We start from the raw sequence: 26,695 nt of genomic DNA, 5'->3' as shown, positions 1-26,695 counted from the left end.
ACCGTTCCAAGACAACCAACGGCTCAGTGGCGCGTAAGGCCAGGCCAGAACCGCCCTCAAACGCGCAGATGTGCCACAGCGCACATCTGGTACCTCTGCAGGGCTCTGCAAGTTTCTGACTGTGGATCACAGGAACGGATCCTGAAGAGCTTGGCACACACAGCTGAAAGCAAAACCCCACCAGCAAGAATTTAAAATGAAGCCGTTGACAGTGTGGCTCCAGTTCTCCAAGAACGCAGTAGTCAGCCAATCAGCCGAGGCGACCAAAACCTTTATCAGGAATAAAGTAAGCGTCTTGGTCTCAGGTGGCACAATCATCTGTTAACTGCTCCTCAGTGCTGCCCCCAGGGACTCGTTCCACAGGCAGGCGTGAGCGCCTGCGGGGTCAGAGCCTGGCTGAAGTGTGAATCCTCGGGACCTTCAGGACTGTGGATCTGGAGAGCTGCAGCCAAAGCCCTGTGGTGCAGAAACCCAAGAACCAAGATCTGACAGATTAATAACGAGTGCGGCTGCCTCCAGGCGTGTTCCCTGAAATGGCAAGTGCCTAGGCTCAGAAGGTATGAACACAGTTCACGCCGCAATTAGGGGAAGGTTTTGAGGATAACCGGATACTTGGCAGTACTCTGTTCTCAAGATAAGAACATGAGGGCCCCCAGAGGCTTTGGGACCAACTGTGCTTTGAAGTCACTCGCGTCCACCTCAGTACTATCTAGGAGAGCACACAGAACTCCAAACACTAGCGGAATCAACCTGTATCCACCACAGGTAGCAACCACATCTCTATGAAACCTCGACTCAACTTTGTATACTGTTCAGAGTGCTTTCTACCCAGAATCGATCGTTTTGGAAGACTGTCTTGGCTTTTTTTTTTTGTGGAAACGGCTCAGAGCAGACCCAAACTTCTCAGGAGCAGAGTCTGGCTTCCTTGTGCGACCACAAACATGCACCGAATCCTGCCAAGGACCCCGGAAATGCCCGGAGCCACTCGCGAGCGCTGCTCCGACTCCAGCAGTTCCAGCTGGCTGACGCCGTCTGCCCGGGCAGGTCTCCTTCCTTCTGGTTTTGTTCAGTGTTCTCTAAAACTAGTGAGCCTAAGTCCAAACTTCTTCATAACTTAGATTTGTTTGTGTGGCATGCTCTCTCTTAATGTGTGATCAGTGAGTTTTACTGGGTCTCCCTGTTTGATTATATTGACTAAAGTTCAGGACGAACATCCCAATGTCAACAAAAATGCTAGTATTAAAATGTCAGATTTCATACAAGCTGAGATCCCGGATGGAAGGAGGCTGTGTCGAGAACACACCTCTTCAGCCAGCCGGTTTCTGCAGCCAGATTAGGGGGGTGGCAGTCATCTGGGAAGGCGTTTAAACACTAATTGGAACAAATCTAGATGTAACAGGTCATTAATAAGCCATTTAAATTTACTGTTTTTCCAAGAACCTGAACTACTGTCAAGAGATACCCAAAGAAATAACTTGTTGTTAATCTTCAATCTTAACACAATTATCAACTTTCCCAATTACAGCTTTTGTCACCACACAGTAATTCTGTTGTAGCCCCTAAGTCTCATATTACCAGTTCCCTGAAGACTTTATGCCAGGTCCCGAGACAACCACATGGCATCACACCACAACCTCAGGGCTGATTCTAGAACTGGCTTCATGGGCAGACAGCACATACAGTCACCAGATTAAGAAAAAAAAATCAGGTGGCTTATGTTGCTTTACACTGATTCTCTAAGAACAAAATTCATGTTCACAAAGTCAACTTTAAATGTACTGATTGTACAAATCAGATTCGGCTGAGAAAGCCAACTGAGCAATTCAGGCAGACGCTCTTAGGACACACGGAAAACAATCAACAGTGAGACTCAGCATCTAGGGAACTTCCGTTTATCTGCAAGCCACAGTTTCAATGATTGTTCTCTGAACCAACAATCGGAACACACAGCTTATGTCAAAAGATTTTTCTGTTACTTCTGGGTGGAAGTGGTGACCAAGTGACGTTTGTATGTTCAGTGCCCAACAGTCTGTCACCTTCAAGATTTTAATGGCTTATGCCGAGATGGCAGAATTTTTGAAATCTGCATCACCCCCAAATCCAATATGGTCACCAAAGTTACAGCAGCGCCATGGCCGGGGCTCTCCCTTAGAAGGGGCAGGGACTGTGGTTTTTTTCTTCTCTTTTCAGTGTCTCTTTCAGAAGTGAGGGAGATCAGACACCATGAGTGAGGCCGCAGCACCTGGCCCAAGTCGGTGCAGAGGTTAGCTTTCTTACCAGCTTCTTCCCAAGGAGTAGGGGACAAGGGGAGGTGAGTGCTGCTACAGCAATTCAGGGATCCTTTGAATGGAAGGGAAATTCCTGACTACAGGAGTGAAGGGTCCTGTAGATCTGGGGTAAAAACATAAAAGTCCCCAGCTGGAAAAACGCCATTGTGAGGGGTCAGACAGGAGCCACGCACTGGCAAAGGCAGGCAGACAGGCAGAAAATGGGCAGGCACGAACCCCTTCCTGCAGGTTTCTGGACTCGTTTCTCTGCCCCAGGCCTTCCTTCAGTCCTGAACCTCGGGAGTCGTGCAGGACCACGAGCAGGAACTCGGTGGGGTTCTGCCCCCGTGAAAAAAAAATCTGCTTAAAAACACTTACACAGCCAGTGATTAGCAATTAAAATGTGAAAGTAATTAACTACTTAGTAGTTAAATTCTGCTAATTACCAAAAGCCCTGGCCTATGGGATCAGCAGCGTTACAAATGAAGTCATAAACTTTTTCTGAATCTCATTCAGTGTTAATTGCACTTAAAATACATCTATTTTTTTCACTTAATCTTCGAAATCTGTTCATTTTTTCCTTCATTTATAGAAAGAGGAATGGGGTCAATTTAGCCCTTGCTCTGTGATTATTTCAATTTGATAAGGATTCCACCCAGATCCACGTACGAAGCGTGACGGGAGCTGCACACAGCTGCTCTGTGCGGATCAGACTTGTCCTTGCAACATCACAGCTTGGACTGCAGTGGTTTCAAGTGTTTGTAGTAAGATTCGTGGACCTGCAGGAAGGAGAGAGGAGAAACACCAGTGAAGAGCTGCCCGTGTACAAGAGCGTACATTCAGGAATTACCTGGAATTTATTTGGATCCTAATTCAAAGCAACAATAAAAAGATATTCGGATAATCGAAAAAATCCAGGGTATTTCATGATGTAAGTTGCTATTAATTTGTTCAGGAGGGCGACAGGTATTGGAAAGAATCATCTTCAGAGCTCCAGGCTGAGATCTCTCGAGGAAGAGAACCTGCCGCCTTGGAGCCCAGGACGAGGGGTCAGGAGATGGAGGCTCAGGTGGGCACAGACGCCAGGAGGCCACACTTGTGGCCACTGGACGGTATGTGGAGGTATTCCACTTGTACAGACGTCTGAAGACGTTCAGGCAGTAGTGAATATTCAAGGGAATTAAAACCCAGTTCCCTTCCGACCCTGCAGCTGAAATAAAGTGAGGGCCACAGTGCTTTCAGAGCTTCCAGAGGAAACCCTGCCCACACGCCTCTCTCGCCTCAGTGTTTAAGGGAAGAACTTCAAAGGTGACAAGACTGTTTCTGGTTTGTTTTTGTTTTACCTCTGCCTTGTTCAGTGGGGATTTCTTGGCCCACTCAAACAAGTTCTCATACACATTCCCATCATAGCGGCCAAGTACAGAGCCAAGGGTCACATCCTGAAAATCAAATGCATCAACCAACGCAACGGCATTGGGGCGAATCAGAGTGAGCAACTCCTTTACACGCTGGTTGACCTGGGTGATCTGAGACTCGGTCATGATCTTCCCCTAAAAGAAACCCAAGGAAAGAGTAAGACACACGTACGTACACAGACAGCTAATATACACACAACTATCAAATATGCGACAAACATTTTTCTTAAAGACTTCCATGAGTGGTCTTTAAAATTTCATGTTCATGGGGGGGGGGGGGGGGAGCCAATGTAATCCATAAGCTGTACTTTGGAAATCTATATTCATTAAATAAAAGTTAAAAAAAAATTTCATTTTTATAATGATTCTATGAAAACATTCATGACCTTTCTCTCTGTCTCTCTCTCTCACTATCCACTCTGCCTGTCAAAAAAAAAAAAAAAAAAAAAAAAAGGCCGGCGCCACGGCTCACTAGGCCAATCCTCCACCTAGTGGCGCCGGCACACCGGGTTCTAGTCCTGGTCGGGGCACCGGATTAGTCCCACTTGCTCCTCTTCCAGGCCAGCTCTCTGCTGTGGCCCGGGAGTGCAGTGGAGGATGGCCCAAGTGCTTGGGCCCTGCACCCCATGGGAGACCAGGAGAAGCACCTGGCTCCTGCCATTGGATCAGCACAATGCGCCGGCCGCGGCGGCCATTGGAGGGTGAACCAACAGCAAAAAGAAGACCTTTCTCTCTGTCTCTCTCTCTCACTATCCACTCTGCCTGTCAAAAAAAAAAAAAGTGCATGGATTACAATTTTCTTTTTTAAGATTTATTTAAAAGGTAGAATTATAGATAGAGATCTTCCATCTGCTAATTCATTCCCCAAATGGCCACAATGGTCAGGGCTGGGCTAGGCAGAAGCCAGGAGCCAGAAGCTTCATCTGGGTCTCCCAGATGGGTGGCAGGGGCCCAAACATTTGGGTCGTCTTTCACTGCTTTCCCAGGCACACTAGCAGGAAGCTGAATTGGAAGTGGAGCAGCTGGGGCATGAACCAGCACCCGACAAGGATGCTGTCATTTTAGGCAGCAGCATAACCTGATCCACCATAATGCCAACCCTGGATTTCAATTTTTTTTTTTTGGCAACAAAATGAATTTATCTCAATTCCATTTTTATGAACTTTTTTCCCCCTGATTCTTCTTCTTATTTTTTTAAAAGCTATTTGAAAGGCAGAAAAAGAGAGACTCTATCCACTGGTTCACTCCTGAAATGGCTACAACAGCCAGGTCTGCACCAGACCAAAGCCAGAAGCCACGAAGTTCATCTGGGTCTCTCCTGTAGATGGCAAAGGCTCAAAGACTTGGTCCCCCACCTGCACTGGCAGGTGCACTGGCAGGGAGCCGGATCAGAAGCAGAGTCTCAAGCCGCAGCTTAACTCACTGCACCATAACGCTGCCCCCGGGAACTCTTTGGAGCAGCCTCAGAGTTAGAAAATACTGACCTGAAGGAAATCTCCCGCCTTCTGACTGATTCCATACAGAGAATACAAGAGACACAGATTCTTTAAGACAGGCTGGATGGATTTATCTTGAATTTTGAGGAGTTTTTCTGAAAAGAGCTTAACTACCACATAGTGGCAATGTGCCTGAATAAAAAGAAAACAGGGTGAGAACCTGGAGTCAGCACCCAGTGACCAGGGCTCCTGCACTAAAAACACAGCGGGTGCCTGAGGGTGCAGAAGGAATGACCACTGACCTCACTTGCTCGAACAAGGTCCACGGAGGTCAGGTTCCAGGCTACCTCCTTGCTTTTTCTGTGACTCACTTCAGTCTGAAGGTTTTTTGCAGCAATTTCTACTAATCTGTTCAGAAACGAAAGATAACACGAGGCGGAGGACACGGTCAACAGCACTCATGGCTGTGTCTCATCCGTGAGGCCCGCACCAGTCTTGCTCTCGAGGGCAGACTCACCTGGCTGCCCGGTGTTTGTACGCATCAGTGAGGCTGTCAGGACTGTTGATGTCCACCGCGGTGGGCCACGCTGCTACCTGCTGTGGCTGGATGCGCTGGCTAGGCAGGTCATTCAGGTAGGACACCATGCCACCCACCAACTTTCCTGAGTGCACCTGGTCATAACTTTTCATCAGGAACCTAAAAATCACAAGCACACATGCTCGCAGTGACTCCACCCACTGGTTCACTCCCCGGATGGTTGCAACTGCCAGGGTTGGGCCACGCCAAAGCCAGGAGCCTGGAGCTCCATCCTGGTCTCCCACACGGGTGGCAGTCCTTGGCAAGTACTTGGGCCGTCCTTTGCTACTTTCCCAGGCATATTAGCAAGGAACTGGATTGAACACAGAGCGGCCGAGTCTTGAACTGGTGCCCACATAGGATCTGGTGTCGCAAGCTGCAATTAGCCTGGTGCGCCACAGTGCTGGCCCCTGGCAGTTCCGCTCTTGCAACGACTTCTAGCTGCATGACAGATATTTCATGCTTGCCAGCTCAACCCCAAGATAAAAGAGCAAGTCAGGATAGACTTCCAACCGCCTCTCAAGAACAAATACAGAGCCGGCGCCATGGCTCAATAGGCTAATCCTCCACCTTGCGGCGCCGGCACACCGGGTTCTAGTCCCGGTTGGGGCGCCGGATTCTGTCCCGGTTGCCCCTCTTCCAGGCCAGCCCTCTGCTATGGCCAGGGAGTGCAGTGGAGGATGGCCCAGGTGCTTGGGCCCTGCACCCCATGGGAGACCAGGAAAAAGCACCTGGATCCTGGCTCCTGCCATCGGATCAGCGCGGTGCGCCGGCTGCAGCGGCGGCCATTGGAGGGTGAACCAACGGCAAAGGAAGACCTTTCTCTCTCTGTCTCTCTCTCTGTCCACTCTGCCTATCAAAAATAAAAAAAAAATAAATAAAAAAATAAAAAAATAAAAAAATAAAAAAAAAAAAAGAACAAATACAAAGACAAGGTACAGAGATCTGGGACGGGGACTGTGAGAGGCACTCGCGATTCTCAGGAAGACAGGAGGACTCTCACCTGGCCGTCTGCAGCATCATGACCGTGTTCTCTCCCTCGAAGGTGCAGGAGGGAGTGAAGGTGACGTAGATGTTCGGGAGGCCGCTGCTGTGGGAGTAGCCGTGTCCACCGCACGCCATCCGACACTCCTCGATGGCTGCGTTTGTTACCCAGGTGGTAAACGCCTTCAGCCCGGCGGTGAGGGCGTGAAGCTGGGGGACAAGCACAAGGCCGTCAGCACAGCGGTGGTGTCCCAGTCCCAGTCCCAGCAAGCGAACAGACATCTCCCTAAGGGCAGCAGACACAGGCCCAGCGACTAGACAGAACTCAACACTACCACCCTCCCTTCTGCACCGTCTTGCTCAGCAAAAAAGTCCCCGTCCTTGTTCCCTCTGACTGCCAAAGACCACAGGGTGCACCACTTCTGAGAAACCCACATATCCTCCTATCTGATCTACTTTCACTCAGCAAACAATTCTAACATATTCTTCTTTTCAGAAAACGCCAGCGTTTTTTCCGGAACATTATCCGATAGGATGCCCACCTCCGGCAGCTCACTCAGGTCCCCTTGGCCAATGCCTTCATTGATCCGATGATAGGTCTCCTTCATGTAGGCGCCTACGAACTGGAAGGCATAGGCTGTGGCCAGGAGTGGAAAGAGTTTATACTGCTGGGTTTGAAAATCCAAAATCTGCGGCTCTGGTTCACTGCATGACAGAAATAGAAATAGACATGAGAATGCTTCCACAGAACGCTGTGTGCCAGGTTCCAGTCTGAGCAATTCAGTGCAGTAACGCATTTAGTCCTCATAAAGATCCTGTTTGGTGGCCGGCGCCGCAGCTCACCAGGCTGATCCTCCGCCTAGCGGCGCCGGCACACCGGGTTCTAGTCCCGGTCGGGGCGCCGGATTCTGTCCTACTTGCTCCTCTTCCAGCCCAGCTCTCTGCTATGGCCCGGGAGTGCAGTGGAGGATGGCCCAAGTGCTTGGGCCCTGCACCCCATGGGAGACCAGGAGAAGCACCTGGCTCCTGCCTTCGGATCAGCGCGGTGCGTCGGCCGCAGCAGCCATTGGAGGGTGAACCAACGGCAAAAGGAAGACCTTTCTCTCTGTCTCTCTCTCTCACTATCCACTCTGCCTGTTAAAAAAAAAAAAAAAAAGAAAAAGAAAAAGATCCTGTTTGGTAACTACTATCTTTTTTTTTTTTTTTTTTTTTTGAAGATTTCTTTTTATTTATTTGAAAGAGAGAGAGAGAGAGACAGAGAGAGACTGAGAAAGGTCTTCCATTTGCTGGTTCACTCCCAAATGATCACAATGGCTAGACTGAGCTGATCTGAAGCCAGGAGCCAGGAGCCTCTTCTGGGTCTCCCATGTGGGTGCTGGGGCCCAAGCACTTGGGCCATCTTCCACTGCTTTCCCAGGCCATAGCAGAGAGCTGGATTGGAAGAGGAGCAGCCGGGACTAGAACTAGCAGTCTCAAACCGGTGCCCATATGGGATGCCAGAGGTAAAGAGAGAAAGAGGAGTAGCCAGGACTCAAACAGGTGCTCATATGGGATGCTGCACAGTGGGCTGGGACTTTACTCCACTGTGCCACAGCACCGGATAACTACTATTAACATCTCCAACTACAAATGGGGAAACCGAGAAGTTAAGATTCTGCCTGAAGGGGCTGGCGCTGTGGCACAGCAGGTTAATGCTCTGGTCTGAAGCGCTGGCATCCCATATGGACACCAGTTCAAGACCTGGCTTCTCCATTTCCGATCCAGCTCTCTGCTCTGGCCTGGGAAAGCAGCAGAAGATGGCCCACGTCCTTGGGCCCCTGCACCCGCTTGGGAGACCCAGAAGAAGATCCTGGCTCCTGGCTTCGGATCGGCACAGCCCTGGCCGTTGTGGTTAATTGGGGAGTGAACCATCGGATGGATGACCTCTCGCTCTCTCTCTCTGCGCAACTCTGACACTTTCAAATAAATAAATCTTTTTTTTTTTTTTTTTTAAGATTCTGCCTGAGTCACACAGTCTTCACTTAACCTAGGTCAGCAGAGCGGATGCTTGGTCTAGCAGCTAAGCTCCGGTCGGTGTGTCTTGCAGTGGAGTACCCCGGCTTTGGCTCTCAGTTCCAGTTTCCTGCTAATGCAGACCATGGCAGGCTTAGACTTGAGTCCCTACCACTCAGGTGGGAGACCTGGATCGTAATCCTAGCTCCCAGCTTTGGCCAAATCTGGTCCCAGCCATTGCAGGCGCTTGGGGAGTGAACCAGTGGATGGCAGTTCTGTCTCTGTCTCTCTTCCTCTCAAATTAAAAAAACAAAAAACAAACAAACAGAAACCTAGGCTATTTGGCTCCACAAGACCATGCTCCTTAAAAAGAAAAAAATTTATTTTATTTATTTGAAAGGCAGTTAGAGAGAAAGGAGAGACAGAGAGAGATTGTCCATTCACGAGTTTACTCCCCAGATTGCTGCAACAGCCAGGGCTGGGCCAGGCCAAAGCCAGGAACCCGGGAGTACCAGGTCTCCCGCACGCGTGGCAGGGGTGCGAGTATCCGGGCCATCTTCCACCCCTTCTGCCCCTGCCTTACCCTGGCTTGATCTCAGACTGGTGCCTCACAGCACTGTATCGGATAGCAATGGTGCAGGCCTTGGACAGAGACCGGGCAGCTTCTCCCACGAGGAAGGACCTGACAAACACCATGGTCCCGTAGGTCAGCTTGTTACTCAGGGGTTTCACGTACGTGCCATCTGGCTTCACCTGGAAGGAGAACGTGAGATGAATGCTTCCTTCTGTTAGGCCCATGTGGCCACGCGAGGTTCTAGTGTGGTCCCTGGGAACAGCAGCAGCAGCAGCATCTGGCAGCTTGTCTGAAACTAAATTGTAGCACTGCCCACCTGTGGCCAGAACTGGCAACCCGGATTTTATCAGCCTCCAGGAGACCCGTACTTCATGCTGAAGTTTGAGAACCAATGGTTTAGCACACCCCATGTGCTTATCACCCCTGCCAACTGCTTCCAAACACCAACACAGTGAAAACAACAAGAGAAGTAAACACACGCTATCACCCTCTTAACGTCAGGCCCCTGGTAACCCGTGGTTTTCAACAGTCACCATCCTCCTGCTGGATGCCTCTGGCTCCTGTCTGCCACCTACGTATACCTGGGCATACTTCATCAGCATGTTCTCTCTGGGAATACGATAATTGTCCATCTTCAGGTAGCCATTATCCATCTCTTCATAACCGAATTTGGGGCCGATGTCTCCGACGGTGATGCCTACCACAGATGAGGGAAAGTCGTGAGCGGGCTGCACGCGGGAACCCAGCCTGCCCCCTGCTTCGCCAGCTGGGTCTCGGACTTTTTGCAGAAGAAATGCTCACTCCATTTCACCTCAACATCAGATGAACAATTCTTACCTGGCAAAGGCTTGTGGGTCCCAATCTCACGAATAGGTACGATGAAGGCATGCAATCCGTAACACTTCCCCTTCGTGATGAGCTGTGCAAGGACTATCGCGTGATTTGAAGTCTTTCCAACTGCAAAGTCAAAGAGATCAACAGAGAAGTGAGCAAACATGCCCACATTTTCCAAGGGGGAAGAGCACATGTTCAGTGTGACACCAGCCTGGATCAACAATGTGTCCGGAAAGCCTTTCCTAAGACAGCAAGTCCCACGCCCAGCTGCAGCCACTCCAGCCGGCAGCCACGAAAGGGCGGCTCCGCAGGCGGCTCCGCAGGCAGCCAGCAGCTCATGTGCCCAGTAGCTGCTGGGTACCACAGACAGCACTTCCCTCACTGCAGAAAGCTCTATGGATTAGAGTGGCTTTTTGCTTCGTGCTCCTAGAATACTCATTTTTTTCTTGTATGCCTTTTTTAAGTAAAACGTAGTGTCAGGGCTGGTGTTGTAGCACAGCTGATGAAGCTGCCACCTGTGACACTGGCATCCCACACTGGAGCACTGGCTCAAGTCCCACCTGCTCCATTTTCCATCCAGCTCCCTGCTAACGCACTTGCACAAGCAGCAAACGATGGCCCGAGTGCTTGGGCCCCTATCACCCACATGGAGGACCCAGGTAGAGTTCCTGGCTTCTGGCTTCACCTTGGCCCAGCCCCAGCTGTTGCAGCCATTTAGGCAGCGAACCAGTGGATGGAAAATGGATCTCTCTCTCCCTCTAACTGCCTTTCAAATAAATCATGTTAAAAATATTGAGTTACTATAAATGATGACTACTGAACCTGTGGGAATAGTTTATCTAAACAAACAAGTTAGCTGTCATTTCTGAGCTCTGTGAGATGTATAAATACATCTAATTAAGTACCACCAGAAAGTGTGAAACAGAATAGTTAAGACTTAGGGTATTTTTCTGTATTTAAAAATGATATTCTCAAGGCCAGCACGTCCATATGGGATGCTGACACTACAGCACTCTGCCTGTAGTGTCAGCATCCCATATGGACATCGGTTCTAGTCCCAGCTGCTCCACTTCTGATCCAGCTCCCTGCTGTGGCCTGGGAAAGCAGTAGAAGATGGCCCAAGTCCTTGGGCCCCTGCACCCACGTGGGAGACCTGGAAGAAGTTCCTGGCACCTGACCTTAGGTAGGCTCAGCTCCAGCCACTGCGGCCATCTGGGGAGAGAACCAGTAGATAGAAGACCTTTCTGTCTTTCCCTCTCTCTGTCTTTACTTCTCAATAAATAAAATTTTAAAAACAAAACAAAACAAAACAAAACAAAAAAAAAACACCTGATATTCTCATATAAGCTTTGTATTCTAAACATAACCATAGTGAATCTTCAAAACATCCAGTAAATACTCAAACATTCACTTACGCCCACCAGGCCACCACTTAATGGAGGTGACAGTAGGACTATTCATAATGAACTCTTGGGTTTGAGGGTCATATGTGGCTGTGGTTTCCAAGCCTCGAAGATGAGTTCCTAAGGAAATAAATGACATTTACTTCAGATAAAGTATGGGCAAAAATAAGAAGAGAGTATAATTTCCCACCCAGTCTTTAGACTAATATCTCACAGAAAAAAACCCTAAGAACACCACATTTGTAGATGAGCTACAAATGGCTGTTAACCAAGATGTTTCCTTTCCTAGCCTACCAGAGAGTTTCCTATTAGGCTGAAAATAATAAGGTCATGCACGGTCCATTTCTACAGTTTACAGATTTGTTTCGATCAACTGAAAGAAGCTACAAAGGCAACTCAGAATCATATTTTAAGATCACGATACACAAATTTAACAGAGGAGTTTGCTATCCTTTGAAATTCATGTCTAAGTTGCAGCTATACCAATTTCAACTCCTGTGTATGATATTTACCATACCAGTTCCGCTTTCTGGAAAAACTAGCCTGTGTGACAGGAAGAGGCTTCAGCTAACGTTCTTGTGAATTAAGAACTTCTTTCAGAATGATTGCTAGAATGGAAAATAAGAATTTTAAAAAGGTATTATCCTTACGGGGGTGGGGAAAAGACCTGGAATAGTGACTTTTTTTGGAGAGGCCTATACATTTTTTATTTTTGTTCTCAGGATGGAAGATGACCCTACAGAGCCACCTCTCCAGAATAGTAACTTTAAACCATTTCTACAAGTCCAACAATGAGGCCCGAGTTCCCCTAGACTTGCAGGGCCAGGCCTTCACTTAGTCCCAATCAGTTCATCAGTGAGATGAGGGAGACTACCAGTTTCATATGCTTACCAGAGATGGATGGGGATTTGCTTTAAATCCTAACACAGATATGCTAACATCATTGAAAAGAATTCTAGAGAAACGTTCCAGGTGGCACCCTCTCTATTAATACTATACTGAAGCAAATGCTAAGAACCTTTTACCAGATTACTCTGGTAAAACCAGAACTCATTAAACACTGAAGAAACACAGAGAAACTTCCACGTGGAATAGCAGAAATAGCCAGCTTGTGTTTGACCCGCAGCCCTCCCAAGTGGGAGTCAAGAAACCAGGCACTTAAGATTCCTTCCACTAAAAAGACACTTTTACAGAAAAAAGATAACATACCAAGTAGAACAGATAAGGATAAAATGTTTTCAAATGCACAATTCTTCTACGTTGAGTCCTGTGAAAGCTCTGTACAACAGTACTCAGCACTGAATACGAGGCAACTGTACAGAAATGAGAGCAACTGGCGAATGTAAGTGTAGTCTTCCTGACACTTAGGAGCCCAAAAGAGAGGCAGAAGCAAACAAACGGCAGAGACCAAGTCCAAAGAGATGATGAGAGCAACAGCCACCACCTCCAGTGTTCCTGGAGTTTGTAAGAAAGACAGTGGGGTGTGGTAAGAAAAGGAAGTAGGTACAGAGTTTGAAACCAATGGCCTGGAAGGATGACTTGTCTTAATTTTTCTAACCTCTGGACAAGCCACCTTCAGAAATTCCTGGTTTTACTGAAGGTACAAATAACCTCAAGGAATAAAATGTTGCACATTTTGGTTCTAACAACTCTTTTCCCTTAAGGAAGTCTTTACTTAAGCAAGTCAAAAAACACACTACCAATCTGTATTTCTTCTAGAATTTGTCAGAGCACACTGAGGTCTCCGTAGTCAAGGTAGTCAAACAGCAACAATGGACAGACTGAGAGGTTCAGGCCTCATGTGCATAGATTTGAAAAACCACTTAGTCAGCAAGGCCTGATTTCTGAGGGAAGCCATGAAAAACATAACCAGCCTATCATAGGGTGACACAGCCTTTCATGTCCACTGATCAGTGTCTATGCACCTACTTGGACTCTGAAGAGAGAGGTCATTTAAACACACTGCCATGCCACTGCTAGCACACGGTGGGCGCGGCACACATGCCAAGCTCACAGGGGCCCGCCCAACCCAGAAGGTAGACTGAATACACTGTACCATGACCCATCTCTGTCTGGGCATAAGTGCCAGTGATCTCCAGGTTCCAGGCGGGCATGAAGAAGCGCTCCTGCTGCTCTGCGGTGGCCTGGTGGAGCAAGGTGGGCAGGAACATGCCCAAGTGCAGATCCAGAGGCTCAGGCCGCCCTCGGTGCACAAAGCTTCGGAGAACACCCAGGGTGGGCGTGTGGGTGAGCGTCATCAGGTGAGGGAGTTGCATTTGGACAGACAGAGCGAGGGAAGGACAAAAAACCTCTGTGAGTATGATTGGCCGTGTGCATTTCATCAGGGGCGGAGCACTGCCCTTTCTGTATTACTTCATATGGCTTGGCAAGTTCCACTGCTCGTAAGTTGGCAGGGGGATGGCAGATGGCTACCGACTGCAAAGCCGATACTGCACGAAACCAGCCAAATCTGGAAAGGCTGCGTGGCTGGAGAATTTGCGTGGTACAAAACTCTCTCTGAAGAGAAGGTGAGGCACAGTCGTTCTCCGAGGGACAGTGGGGAACCCCCAGACTGAGTTTTATTTCTCCCCCGAGATGCCAGTTCCAGTGATCCTTCCAGGCTGGGATACTTTGTTCTGTCCACACAGCGTCCAGCCTCGATCTGTATTCCTCACAGAACTGTGATCACGTCATTCAAATTTATTGCCTCAACTCTTCAGCCATGTTCTATTGAAGAAATTTAATACAAAAATCGACAGTGCTCTTCATCCCAGTAATTTCAGAAATTAACGACATGCAATTTCTAGTGAGGACCATAACAACACAAGTCAAGGTTCATGCATAACCAGCTCTTCATTTAATCACATAGGCATTACCACTGAGGAGAATAAAGCTCTTGGTTCTAGTAACTTCAAATCCACTTCGTGAGTCATTCTTTCAGAAACAGTTCTTTACACCTTTGTATTTTTCCACATTCCTATTTTTCACTGTTTAATTTCCAGCTCCAAATTATCAACTCTATATTGTTCTTATTATTGTATTTAATTATCTCAGAAATGCGCCTAAACAACACTCCACTTTTTAAATTTCTCTAACTTTTTGTTCTATATAAGGGCCACAACGACCAGGGTGCACTGCTCTGGCAAGGACTGACCAATTTCATCCAACTGAGTGCTTGTATTTTCAGCTAACAATCATGTAAAAATTGAAGAAGATGCGACCGAACCCCTCGGTGTAGGGAGGAGAAATTAAGGCTGAGATGAATTAAGTGCCTTGTTCAAGTCGGCAAAACCAGAGCAAGAACCTCATCACCTCTGATCCTGTCTGCCAGATGGGAAACTATGGTTCAAACTCAGCGTGGCCGATGACCAGGGAGAAAGCACTAAAAAGACACAAAACCCAGAGCTGTCTTTGGCAGCATCAAGAGTGGAAGTCCCTTGGTCAGCGCCGTGGCTCACTAGGCTAATCCTCCACTTTGCGGCACTGGCACACCAGGTTCTAGTCCCGGTCGGGGCACTGGATTCTGTCCCGGTTGCCCCTCTTCCAGGCCAGCTCTCTGCTGTGGCCAGGGAGTGCAGTGGAGGATGGCCCAAGTGCTTGGGCCCTGCACCCCATGGGAGACCAGGAGAAGCACCTGGCTCCTGGCTTCAGATCAGTGCGCTGCGCCAGCTGCAGCGCGCCAGCCGCGGCGGCCATTGGAGGGTGAACCAACGGCAAAAGGAAGACCTTTTTCTCTGTCTCTCTCTCTCACTGTCCACTCTGCCTGTTAAAAAAAAAAAAAAAAAAAAAAAGAGTGGAAGTCCCACAAAAGGCAACCACAACCACTTGTGTACACTTGGCCCAGGATTCACAGGGACCCTATGTACTAGTTCTTCAACTTCCTATAAATCTACAATCATTTAAAAACAAAACAAAACAAAACAAAATTCATGTATGACAGTGCCTTTTACTCACAAAACCAGAATGTCAACTGTGCCAGCTTTCAAAAAAAATCTCAGCCTTAGAAGAAAAATAAAGTCATGCTTAGGACCTAAGAGAACACTCTGCATGGAGACTGACACCTGGGAGCGCCCGTCTCAGCACTTTTGTGAAAGGCTGCTCCGCACTCCTCGGACCCAGGGCAATGCCAGGGGAGAGGCCACTGGGAGGCACCCATCAGCCCCGGGAAGGCCTGGGTCTGTGTGGAGCTGCTAAGACTGATATGGGGCCGGCGCCGCGGCTCACAAGGCTAATCCTCCGCCTTGCGGCGCCGGCACACCGGGTTCTAGTCCCGGTCGGGGCGCCGGATTCTGTCCCGGTTGCCCCTCTTCCAGGCCAGCTCTCTGCTGTGGCCCGGGAGTGCGGTGGAGGATGGCCCAAGTGCTTGGGCCCTGCACCCCACGGGAGACCAGGAGAAGCACCTGGCTCCTGCCTTCGGTTCAGCGCGGTGCGCCGGCCATTGGAGGGTGAACCAACAGCAAAAGGAAGACCTTTCTCTCTGTCTCTCTCTCACTGTCCACTCAGCCTGTCAAAAAAAAAAAAAAAAAAAAAAAAAAAGACTGATATGGAATACGAAGGGTTATCACAAAATACAACTAGTAATAAAAGGAGTAAAGCTACAGAAAACCAGAAACCGCTGAGCCTGAAGGATGCTTTCAGGAGAAAAATGTGTCTTGTGAGTAAATAAGGATCATTCCGAAGTGCAGGACATTCTGACATGTTACCAAACAGTGACAGCTTCCTGATGTAAACCAAGTCTTTGGTGCAAACAGTTGGTCATGCATGAGAAGATTGCATTTTACTTTAAATAACTTATTGTAAAATTACAAAGCATCGACATTGTACTTGGCAAAGCACCAGTCAGTTCTCTTAAAATCCCAGCATCAAAGGGCTTCCCCAGCCTCTCCTTCCACATGACACAGGGCTAGCAAACCAATATTGTGAAATGAATAAATTAATAACACACAACAAAGGAGAAAGAAAAATAGCACCTCTGTGGGCAGCATGATCATATCCTAGGAAATCAAAAATAACAACAAAATATCAAAAATAATAAATGAATTGAGAAAAGCTGCAGGCTGTAAGGGAAAAAAATCAACTGCATTTTTATCAGGATCATTCAAATACAAACTCCACTAGAGGGAAAGACAATCTACAGTAGTCATGGAATATTTAGGGGTCAGCGCTGTGGCCTAGTGGGTAAATCCACTGTCTGTGGTGCCAGCATCTCATCTGGGCACCAGATCAAGTCCTGGCTGCTCCACTTCCACTCCAGCTCCCTGCAAATGCGCCTGGAAAAGCAGTAGAAGGGGCCTACGTGCTTGGGCCCTGCACCCACGTGGGAGACCTGGCAGAAGTTCCTGGCTCATGGCTTCGCATCAGCCCAGCTCTGGCCATTGCGGCCATCTGGGGAGTGAATCAGCGGACGGAAGACCTCTGTCTCTCCCTCTCTCTCTCTGTAAATATGCCCTTCAAATAAATAAATCTTTTTTTAAAAAAGTAATAAAATATTTGAAAACTACTAAGTGGGGCCAGTGCTGTGGTGCAGAGGACGCCTGAGACGCCGCGCCCGGAATGGCAGCGCCGGTCCAAGTCCCAGCTGCTTGCTCCCCCCAGCTCCCTGCTAATGCACTCCACCACTGCCACTCAAATGGAAGACCCGGATGGAGCTCCCAGCTCCTAGCTTCAGGCTGGCCCAGCCCTGGTGGCTACTGTGGCCATCTGCAGAGCGAACCCGCAGACGGAAGATCTCTCTCTCTGCCTTGCAAATAAGTACATAAATAAATCTTTAAAATAAAGCATGTTAAGTAACTCCTCAGGATATTAAAAACTTATTTACAAAACATGAATAACCTAATAGAATGTATGAAAGAAGATATGAGTACAAGGAAAAGAAACAACTAATTCCTGGCTGAGGGACTGAAGAGAGGGAACGTTTCCCGAGAAAATACAAGACTTCCACATAAAGGCTGCTGAAGGCTTCCGTACGTTTTAGAACTTGACAAACTGAGATCAAGAATTCACCTAGAATATCAAATATACAGACAGCTTGAAATATAACAATAGGCCTATCCTGTCAGATTTTGAAGTACACAAAGCAATTTTTATGTTAGAAAAGAAACAAACAGAAATAAATTTAATCTGTTATAAAACCCCAAGAAAAACCAGCAAGAGCCTAACAGGAAAGAATCACTAGTCAATGAACACCGGAAATCTAGAAAGCCAAATGAGATTCATTCTCACTCCATATCGTACACAAGTCAAAACAATAAACACAGACCAAGAAAACACGCTTCCCAAGCTACAGGAGGGAGAATGTGCACCTATCCAGAGAAGCATCCGTTGATCCAGAAGGCCAAAATGTTTAACAAGGCAGAAAGCAATGGAAAAAGATTACACGCGTACAATGCTATCACATCATGAGGCATATTCTACTTCAGCAAAGATTTCATTTTATGCACAGAAGATGCAAGGAGTAAATCAAACTTACTAGCAATGGAAAAGTAAAACTTACTCTCAGACATCTACTAAAGTGGCAAAAATAAAGTGACTGTGTTGATGGAGCTGTAGAGACACAGCTACATTAGTAACTTGCTAAATATATTATAAGCTGGCTTTGTGTTTCAGGGAAAGCCTCAAATTATACAACCAGACCTATAAAATATTCATTTCCTTCAATGCAGTAATTCATTTCTGAGAGATATTCTATTCTAAAGTCACAACCCCAAAGAATTTCTTGGGAAGTTTATACTATTATCAACAATAGTGTGAAAATCAGAGGACTGGCGCCGTGGCATAGCGGGTAAAGCCATCGCCCACAGTACCGGCATCCCATATGGGCACTGGTTCAAGTCCTGGCTGCTCCACTTCCAATCCAGCTCCCTGCTAATGCACCTGGGAAAGCAGCGGAAGATGGTCCAAGTGCTTGGTCTCCACATAGGAGACCCAGAAGAAGCTTCTGGCTCCTGGCTTCAGACAGGGTCAGCTTTGGCTGTTGCAGCCTTTTGGGAAGTGAACCAGTAGATGAAAGACCTCTCTCTTAGTGCCGGCACCGCGGCTCAATAGGCTAATCCTCCGCCTTGCGGCGCCGGCACACCGGGTTCTAGTCCCAGTCGGGGCACTGGATTCTGTCCCGGTTGCCCCTCTTCCAGGCCAGCTCTCTGCTGTGGCCCGGGAGTGCAGTGGAGGATGGCCCAAGTGCTTGGGCCCTGCATCCCATGGGAGACCAGGAGAAGCACCTGGCTTCTGCCATCGGATCAGCGCGGTGCGCCAGCCATGCCGGCCATTGGAGGGTGAACCAACGGCAAAGGAAGACCTTTCTCTCTGTCTCTCTCTCTCACTGTCCACTCTGCCTGTCAAAAACAAAACAAAACAAAACAAAACAAAACAAAACAAAAAACCACCTCTCTCTCTACCTCTACCTCTCTATAACTTTGCCTTTCAAATAAATTTAAAAAAGAAGAGAGAGAGAAAAGAAAGTCAGAATAGCCCAAATAGTACTCAGGGAGCAAAGTCACATGGGAAGCCCAGGACGGAAGGGAAGCACCTGGGAAAGAGAACAGGAGACCTCCAGCCTGGGCAGAGAGCAGGGTGAGGGTGAACACTCATGACACAAAATCAAGTTTTCTGTCTTTCAAGTTTTAAAGGAAGAAAGATGCTGTGCTTCATATTTAAGCATAAGTGATAGCAATTTGCAAAGACACTACATCTTCAAGGACAGGAAACATACAGCATAAGCAATGTATTTCTAAACAACGGAAGAGAAGGCAAGAACCCCTCTGAGCGGCCAGATCCTGAAATGACCAAATGTCTGTGAAGAAGAACCCGACCTTGCTTGTGGCCTAAAGAAATGTGTGGTCGGGATGGTTGCTCCAGACCAGCTTCTACAGGCTCCTCCTTCACCGGGAACCCCAGGAGCGCAGCCCTCCTGGGTCTGGCGTGGTTTAAGGCTCAGAGATCACAGAGCAGGTGTGCGGAATGTCTAAGTGTCTTCAGAAGAGCAGTCACACTTAGACGGAAAAGGCTGACTGGCGGCTGAGACTCTGTGCAGGCGACTGAGCCTCAGGAACCCTGAATGCGACGAAGCAGCACTGAGTCCCTTCACTTCTCGGCGGCAACGTAAGGTGGAGAAATCCCGAGGCCAAAGTTCCCGCTGCTTCAGGGAGAACGCTTTAGATCATCACTGTTGATCAATTTTCTGAAGCCTCAGGATTTAAATAATGATTTCGTTTTGTTCACACTGCTCTGTGGCCAATCTCCTTGACGCTGAAGTACTGTGTATTCTTTAACTGCCACAAGATGCAAATTAACCAACAAACTGATGGGCTTCCATGGAAAAGAACAGAAGTCAATTAAGAACATCAATACAAAATAACAAGATATCCTCAACAAACAAGACCTAACCTTACAATATTGTTTCCTAAAGTAAACTATAGAGATTAGCAGTTAGTTCAAATACAAGAAAATATCCCAAACCAGAAGCAGCAGGGGAAAGAAAACTAGCAAATGCCAACTCTCCATGTAGGAACTTTGTCCAGTTTCCGTTCTCAAACCAATGAAGTTCAAGTCTTTGGTTCTGCCTGACTCTCTTCAAAATTTAGGGCCAATGTACATTTTCAATGTATTCTATAAATAGAAGCATTAGGCCAACAACAACATATATATGTTTATATATTATTTATATTTACGTAAAACAAACTCATTAACCTCAGGATATTACACAGCTTATGCAACCTATGAATGACCCGACTAGTAAATCAAACAACTTCTACAGTGATGACAACAAAAACATAAAAGTTCTGTAACACAGTTATTTACAGATGACAAAACACACGTGTGTCCACACGCACACACAGTATCTAGGACAGGAAGACTACATAAACATGTCTGTCACCTTGCTTCCCTTATGAATCCTTTCCGAAGGTTGCCATTTCAGTATTGGCCGTCCTGAAGCTAAAACCTCAAGTATTTAACAACACGTCCCATAATGCTGGCGACCCCACAGAGGTGATGATGAAGAATGCTTTCCTGAAGCCACTCTGTAAAGCATGCACAGAACCACTTTTCCTGATGCCTGCATCACTTCCTCATTTTTCCTTTCTTTACGTCTTGCATTTTGCTAATTTACTATGAAGCTGAGCAACTCAAATTCTAAACACCCACTGGCGCAGCAGTTAGGATGCCCACTTGGGACACCTGCAGCCCGGGGTGCACTGCAGTGCCTGGGTTTGAGTCCTGCCTCCACTCCCAACTCCAGCTCCCTGCTAGTGCACAGCCTGGGAGGCAGCAGCTGATGGGCCCCCTCCAGGAGGGAGATCTGGGTTGAGTTCTGGGTTCCTGGCTCCAGCTTTTGACTTTTAACTTCATCAAACAGAGTATCTTCCAAATATACGGAGGCATTAACCCTCTGAAGGATTTCCAACAGTCATTACAGACAGACCAACATAATGGGGTGCTGTGACACACCCTAAACCCCATCTTTCCAAACTTAAGGGGTATGCAGCGATGGTAAAAACCTTTAAGAAATAACACTGAAAGATGTTTACAGGCCAAGTCTGAACCAATGCATTGGGAAACGACCCAGAAGAAAACAAGAAGCTGAAATATGATTTGACAATTTAAAAATAATATCCAAAATATGTAGTAGCAATAAAAAAATCAAATGCCAGGAGTCAGTGTTAACGGAAGTCCTGAGGTGGGTTACCCACGGACCCTCGGCTGTGGACTAACCGTGGCCCATTTCCGTCTGGGCGTAGGTGCCAATTATCTGGAGTCCTTTGGATGAATCCAGCCATTTCTCTTGCTGAGCAGTGGTGCCCTGATTCAGCAAGGTGGGGATAAACATGGAGTAATTGAGGCCCACAGGTTCCACAAAATTGACCAACTGTAGTCTACAGGAGAGAAAAGAAAAGGGTCTCAGCCTTACTCTGGAAACTGCACACGGCCCCAGCTCTGGTCAAGCAGACGTGGCCCTCCAGGTGAAGGTCAGGGAAAATTTAGACCTCTTTCTTGTGAAATTAAATTTAAATAAAATAAAATTCACCATTTTACTACGTAAAAAGCCAACAGCAGGACCTGGTGGTATTTATTCTCCCTCTAATCAGTATTCTTTTTTAAATTCTACACTTAATCCAGGAAATAAATGCCACCCAAGTTTTGACTTAAAAGCCCCTTTTATTTTTGGTTTTATTGGTATTACTTGCTGGTTTGACTGGTGTGATTTTTAAGTGTGTGGCTTTTTAAATTTTTGCTTTATTTTTAGGTTTTCCTTGCTTTGATAATCAAAAGACCACCACAGAATACTTATCTGTAGAGCTGTTAACCAAAGTTAACAGGAAGAATAATGAAGACTAGCTTTCCCTAGGTGACCCAGGCATTCCATGCGGAAGGGGACATGTATGCTCCACGGGAGATCACAGACCTCCAAAGGTCTTCAGGGCTTACGCAGGCGGCAGTGGCGTGGGCGTGCTGACGATTTATCCCAGCGGTCAGGGAACATTCATTACACTGAAATTCAGTCCTCAACCATCTTCTCATAAGACAGAACCCATAAAATGGTTAAAACGCAGAGGTCGCCCTTGGCTATTCTGCGCCAGGAGGTTTTATAGGGGTCTGTTTTGTGCTTTCACATAGTGTGTATCTAAAGAGCTCAGAGCACAGGGGCTGGCACTGTGGCACAGCAGGTAAGGCCACCGCCCGCAGTGCACGCATCCCACGTGGGCGCCGGTTTCAGTCCCGGCTGCTCCACTTCCCATCCAGCTCCCTGCTAACGTGCTGGGAAAGCAGCAGAGGACGGCCCAAGTGCGTGGACCCCTGCACCCACGTGGGAGACCTGCAGGAAGCTCCTGGCTTCAGTCTGGCCCAGCCCTGGCCGTTGTGGCCATCTGGGGAGGGAATCAGCGGGTGGAAGGTTTCTCTCCATCTCTGCTTTTCTCTGTAACTGTGCCTTTTAAATACATTTAAAAATAATAATAAAAATAAAAGACGGCTTAAAGTACAAAATGCATCCCATATAACTGGTCTTCATGACTTCTAACAGGATGACTTAGAAGCAGTGTCAGCACCAGTCTAACTTGGCTTGTACAAGAAGCAGGGCATGGATTAGGGGAGGAAGGGGCAGGCTGCCCTTCTGATGGGGAGGCCCTGAAACTGTGCTACAACCTAAGAGATAGCAGGGGCAGGCAGTGTGGCACAGCAGGTAAAGCCACGCTTGCCAGGCCAGCATTCCACACTGGAGTGCCACTTCCTGTCCAGCTTCCTGCCAATGCACTTGGGAAAACAACAGAAGATGGCCTAAGTATTTAGGCCCCTGTCACCCACGTAGGAGACCAGGAGGGAGTTCCTGGCTGCTGGCTTCAGCCTGGCCCAGACCTGGCTGTTGTGGCCATTTGGGCAGCGAACCAGCAGATGAGGATTTGTCTGTCACTCTGCCTTTCAAATAAGTAAGTAAATCTTAAGGACAAAAACGACAGCAGCAGACACAGTATGCCCTCATTTTCCTGTTTCCAAAATAAGCTCACACCAACCATCCCATTTCTACCTCATGCAAATCATAATCCACTTGCACACTCTCTCCATGTATGTTCTTAGATATGAACATTTCCAATTAACAAACTGAATTACTTTACTCATTAGGCTGGACCAGAGGGAACGACCTCTGTGCCCTAGGTCATATGAAAGCAGGACAAGCTGCTCACTAGCACCACGAAAATGTTCTCTCTGCTGCAGTGCTGGCAGGCTTGGGAAGGAAATCTCTCCTCGGAGACGCCAGGGACAGACTCTCTAGCCATCCCGGAGATACTGAGAAGGCAGCACCGGTGACGCCTTTTAGACCCGAAGGTCTATGGTTTTTACATTAAATCAAAGGTTAAACTACAGGGAGAGAAGAGAAAGGAGAATGTGAACAGAAGAAGTGAGTTAGTCTCCTACGTAGCTGCTACGGCTCCTCTAGGACAGAAGTCGCATACTCCACAGAACACACGTCTCACTGAAGCAGGCACCAAGAGCCCGAGGAGTGATGAAACGCAGGCATCATAACTCAAAGGGAACAACAGCATAGCACCACACACCAAGCCTTTCTTACTAAAACCAGCAAGTATTAATCCATTCCCTATTTCTTTTCCTATGCACTTCTGAGGAAAAAAACCCTGCAATTCTGTTACTAAAAATGGTAGAAATGTAAGACACTTGTGTTCCCTAAAGGGAACTGAGAAGGCTGAGTAATTCAGTAAAGCACTCTGAGGTTTATAAAGTCATCCAAGGAAACAGTGAAACACGTGGGACACAACAAAGGCCACTAGATATGTTCTTTTTCTTCTCTTTTTTTTAATTACTTTTTTTTTATTTGACAGGTAGTTAGACAGTGAGAGAGAGAGACAGAGAGAAAGGTCTTCCTTCCGTTGGTTCACCCCAAATGGCTGCTACGGTCAGCACTGCGCCAATCTGAAGCCAGGAGCCAGGTGCTTCCTCCTGGTCTCCTATGTGGGTGCAGGGCCTAACCACTTGGGCTACCCTCCACGGCCTCCCCGGGCCACAGCAGAGATCTGGACTGGAAGAGGAGCAACCGGGACTAGAACCCAGCGCTCATATGGGATGCCAGTGCCACAGGCAGAGGATTAACCAAGTGAGCCATGGCGCTGGCCCCAGATATGTTCTTTTCCAAAATGAGGGGTTGTCAGGCTGTGGTGTAGTGAGTAAAGCGGCTGCCTGCAATAGCGGCATCCTATATGGGCGCTGGTTTGAGTCCGGCTGCTCCACTTCTGATCCAGCTCTCTGCTAATGGCCTGGGGAAACAGTGGAAGATGGCCCAGGTGCTTGGCGCCTGCACCAGCGTGGGGGACCCAGAGAGGCTCCTCGCTCCTGGCTTATCAGCTCAGCTCTGGCCCTTGCGGCCATTTGGGAAGTGAATCAGTGGATGGAGGACATTTTTCTCTGCTTCTCCCTCTCCCTGTCTGTAACTCTCTCAACTAAATAAATAAAATAAAAAAAAAGAGATCTCTAAGTTATGTTCTAATATTCAGCCAACTTCAAAACAGTCTCATAAATAAATAATTTTATTTTGTGATAAGAGAAATTGATATAAAAGGTGTAAATACCAAAAATTACAGAAATCTTGCTGTTATGTCAATTCCAGCATCCTGCCCCATTTTAACAAGTAAGAAATCCAGTGTACTTCACAATTACTGATAAGTCACAGCTTCCTGTCCCATTATTTTTGAGTCACAGTCAAAACACTGCTGCATTATTACCTACGGGATTGCAACGCTGATGGGATTGTGTAACCAGGCTTAGATGCGCAGTACTTGCCAAGATTAATTTTCAATCCTCATCTCTAGCTTGAACTGATCTCCCTATCACAACCTAGGGACATTGGAGAGATGTCAAAGGGTGTGTTAGAGTTTGTACTTTAAGACGCCACACGAAAAATGATCCACAAAACTGGCTGGTGTCCACAGACCTTTAACCCGCACGGAGGACTCTGCTCTGTTTCACCGTGACTTCACCTGTTCTGGTTACACATGAACTACCGGAGGTTAGGAAATCGTCGCTACCAACTCTGAAACACAACGCTTCAGCCATTTAGAAAAACACAACAAAAATAAAATCCTCTTCATCTTGTTTTTCCTGAGGAATAAAACCTTACTAATTTTGAAAGTTTTCAAAGCCAACTCATGTCACTCAGTAACATAATCTTCTAAGAGTTACTCTACCTCAATATCCCCACAGCTATGAATTTCAAACTTTAGAAACAATAGAGCATTTGGAAGCTGGTGAGTTCTCCAGATCTGGGCTACCAAAAAACAACCAACCAACCAACCAAGTGCCTTCATAACTGAAACTGGATGTGCAGTCTGAGGAGAGCCCTACTGTCCAAAATAACCCGTTTCATTCACGTCAAGTTGGAAACAGACACCAGGAGCCAGAGCAGCATACAAGGAAGGAGTAAGCATCACTACACAAGGGCGGCACTTAGAACATGTTTCCTTTGTCTGCATTCTTGAAAATCCAGCAGTCACAGCCTGAATCCTCACTGCTCGCGATACAGGAGTCCCCCTAAAACGTAGAAAGGCCCAGGAACAATGGCAAGTGTAGGAGCTGCGACAGGCCGGAGACCGTGTCCCAGGATCAGGTAGACGGCTTTTATTTGCAGTAGGGGGGGGGGGGGGTCCTGACTTTGCCGGGACAGCCGTTCAGTCAGCCAGGGACTCAACAACCCCGGGTTCTCGGAACGCCTGGTGTTCGCTCCGAGGCTTGAGCCCCTCCCCGCTGCCCACGTATTCCCAGAAGGGGGAAATCCCAAGATCCTCACAACTCTACGAAAACAGAATCCGCTCCTGCTCCACACACACAGAGGGTTTGGTGTTGCAACTTGGGGGAAAAACAAACACCTTTCGGGTTCGGAAACGCAGGTACCCTGACAAAAAGCGAAGTCATTTCGCACTTCACAGCGCTGGACAAACGCAGAAGCTGGAGACCAAGGAGCGTTCTAGCGAGACCGAGGTGGACACCGGCAGACCCCAGCCACACGGAAGCCGGCGCTGTCTCCCACACACTTAGCTTGAAAGTGGCCCCCAAACCACAAAACACCCGGCCGGCGGGCACACCTACTTCTTAAACCACATGATCTCCTCGGGGTCCGCGATGCCGAACTCCCTCATCTTCCTCACCATGGTGGCGCTTTTCCTGACGGCCACCTCGTAGCGCTGGCTGCGCGTGAGGAAGTTGAAGTCCTCGTGCTGGAAGTCGGGGTCGTTCAGGATCAAGCTCTCTGGAAGGGAGGCGGAGGACATCACAGGGACAGACGGGCCTCCCGGTCCCCGGCCGCCGACGGCGACACTGCCCGGGGCCCGCCGGCCGCCCCCGGCCCCCGGCCGCGGCCCGCCGACGGCGACACTGCCCGGGGCCCGCCGGCCGCCCCCGGCCGCGGCCTGCGCCCCCTCCCCAGCCGACTCCGCCGCGAGCCGCGCCCGGGGACAGCAGGCCCGCCGCCCTCACCGATCTCCCGACGGCGCCGGGTATTCTCCGCGCTGCCGTCCAGCAGGTTAGTGATCAGCTCCGGGTTGAAGGTGGCGGAGGCCCGCTCCCTGCGCAGGTCCGGGTTCATGGTGGCAGCTGGTGGGCAGTGCTGGGCTCGGCGGCGGCGGCGGCGGCGGCGGGTGTCCGCAGGGTCAGCGCGGGTCCGGCCCTAAGAGCCGCTCCGGGACAGCGCGAGGCCCCGCCCCCACGCAGCGCCCC

The 26,695-nt window shown here is 48.3% G+C and overlaps 1 protein-coding gene across 3 annotated transcripts; it reads right to left on the bottom strand.

The window, feature by feature from the left end:
- Positions 1-1,876: 1,876 nt before the first annotated feature.
- On the bottom strand, positions 1,877-26,690 carry ACOX1 (acyl-CoA oxidase 1). 3 transcript variants are annotated; one of them, XM_070060288.1, is made up of 15 exons: positions 26,456-26,682; positions 26,069-26,228; positions 21,191-21,351; positions 13,539-13,699; positions 11,495-11,602; positions 10,083-10,202; positions 9,827-9,942; positions 9,255-9,424; positions 7,222-7,384; positions 6,699-6,889; positions 5,636-5,815; positions 5,421-5,526; positions 5,167-5,310; positions 3,611-3,817; positions 1,877-3,046 (listed from the first exon to the last, which is right to left on the bottom strand). In XM_070060288.1, the coding sequence occupies exons 3-15, from the start codon at positions 21,253-21,255 to the stop codon at positions 2,996-2,998; spliced, it is 1,782 nt and encodes a 593-aa protein (XP_069916389.1). In that variant the 5' UTR covers positions 21,256-21,351; positions 26,069-26,228; positions 26,456-26,682; the 3' UTR covers positions 1,877-2,995. The 3 variants fall into 3 exon arrangements, with proteins under 3 accessions (XP_069916389.1, XP_069916387.1, XP_069916388.1); XM_070060286.1 differs by lacking the exon at positions 21,191-21,351 and having other exon boundaries at positions 26,456-26,690; XM_070060287.1 differs by lacking the exon at positions 13,539-13,699 and having other exon boundaries at positions 26,456-26,689.
- Between the last annotated feature and the right edge of the window lie 5 nt (positions 26,691-26,695).

This window comes from Oryctolagus cuniculus, chromosome 17 (genome assembly GCF_964237555.1).
Source record: "Oryctolagus cuniculus chromosome 17, mOryCun1.1, whole genome shotgun sequence".
Classification (NCBI taxonomy): domain Eukaryota; kingdom Metazoa; phylum Chordata; class Mammalia; order Lagomorpha; family Leporidae; genus Oryctolagus; species Oryctolagus cuniculus.
Note: the sequence above shows the minus strand (reverse complement) of the source record. Positions and strands in the feature narration are given on the sequence as shown.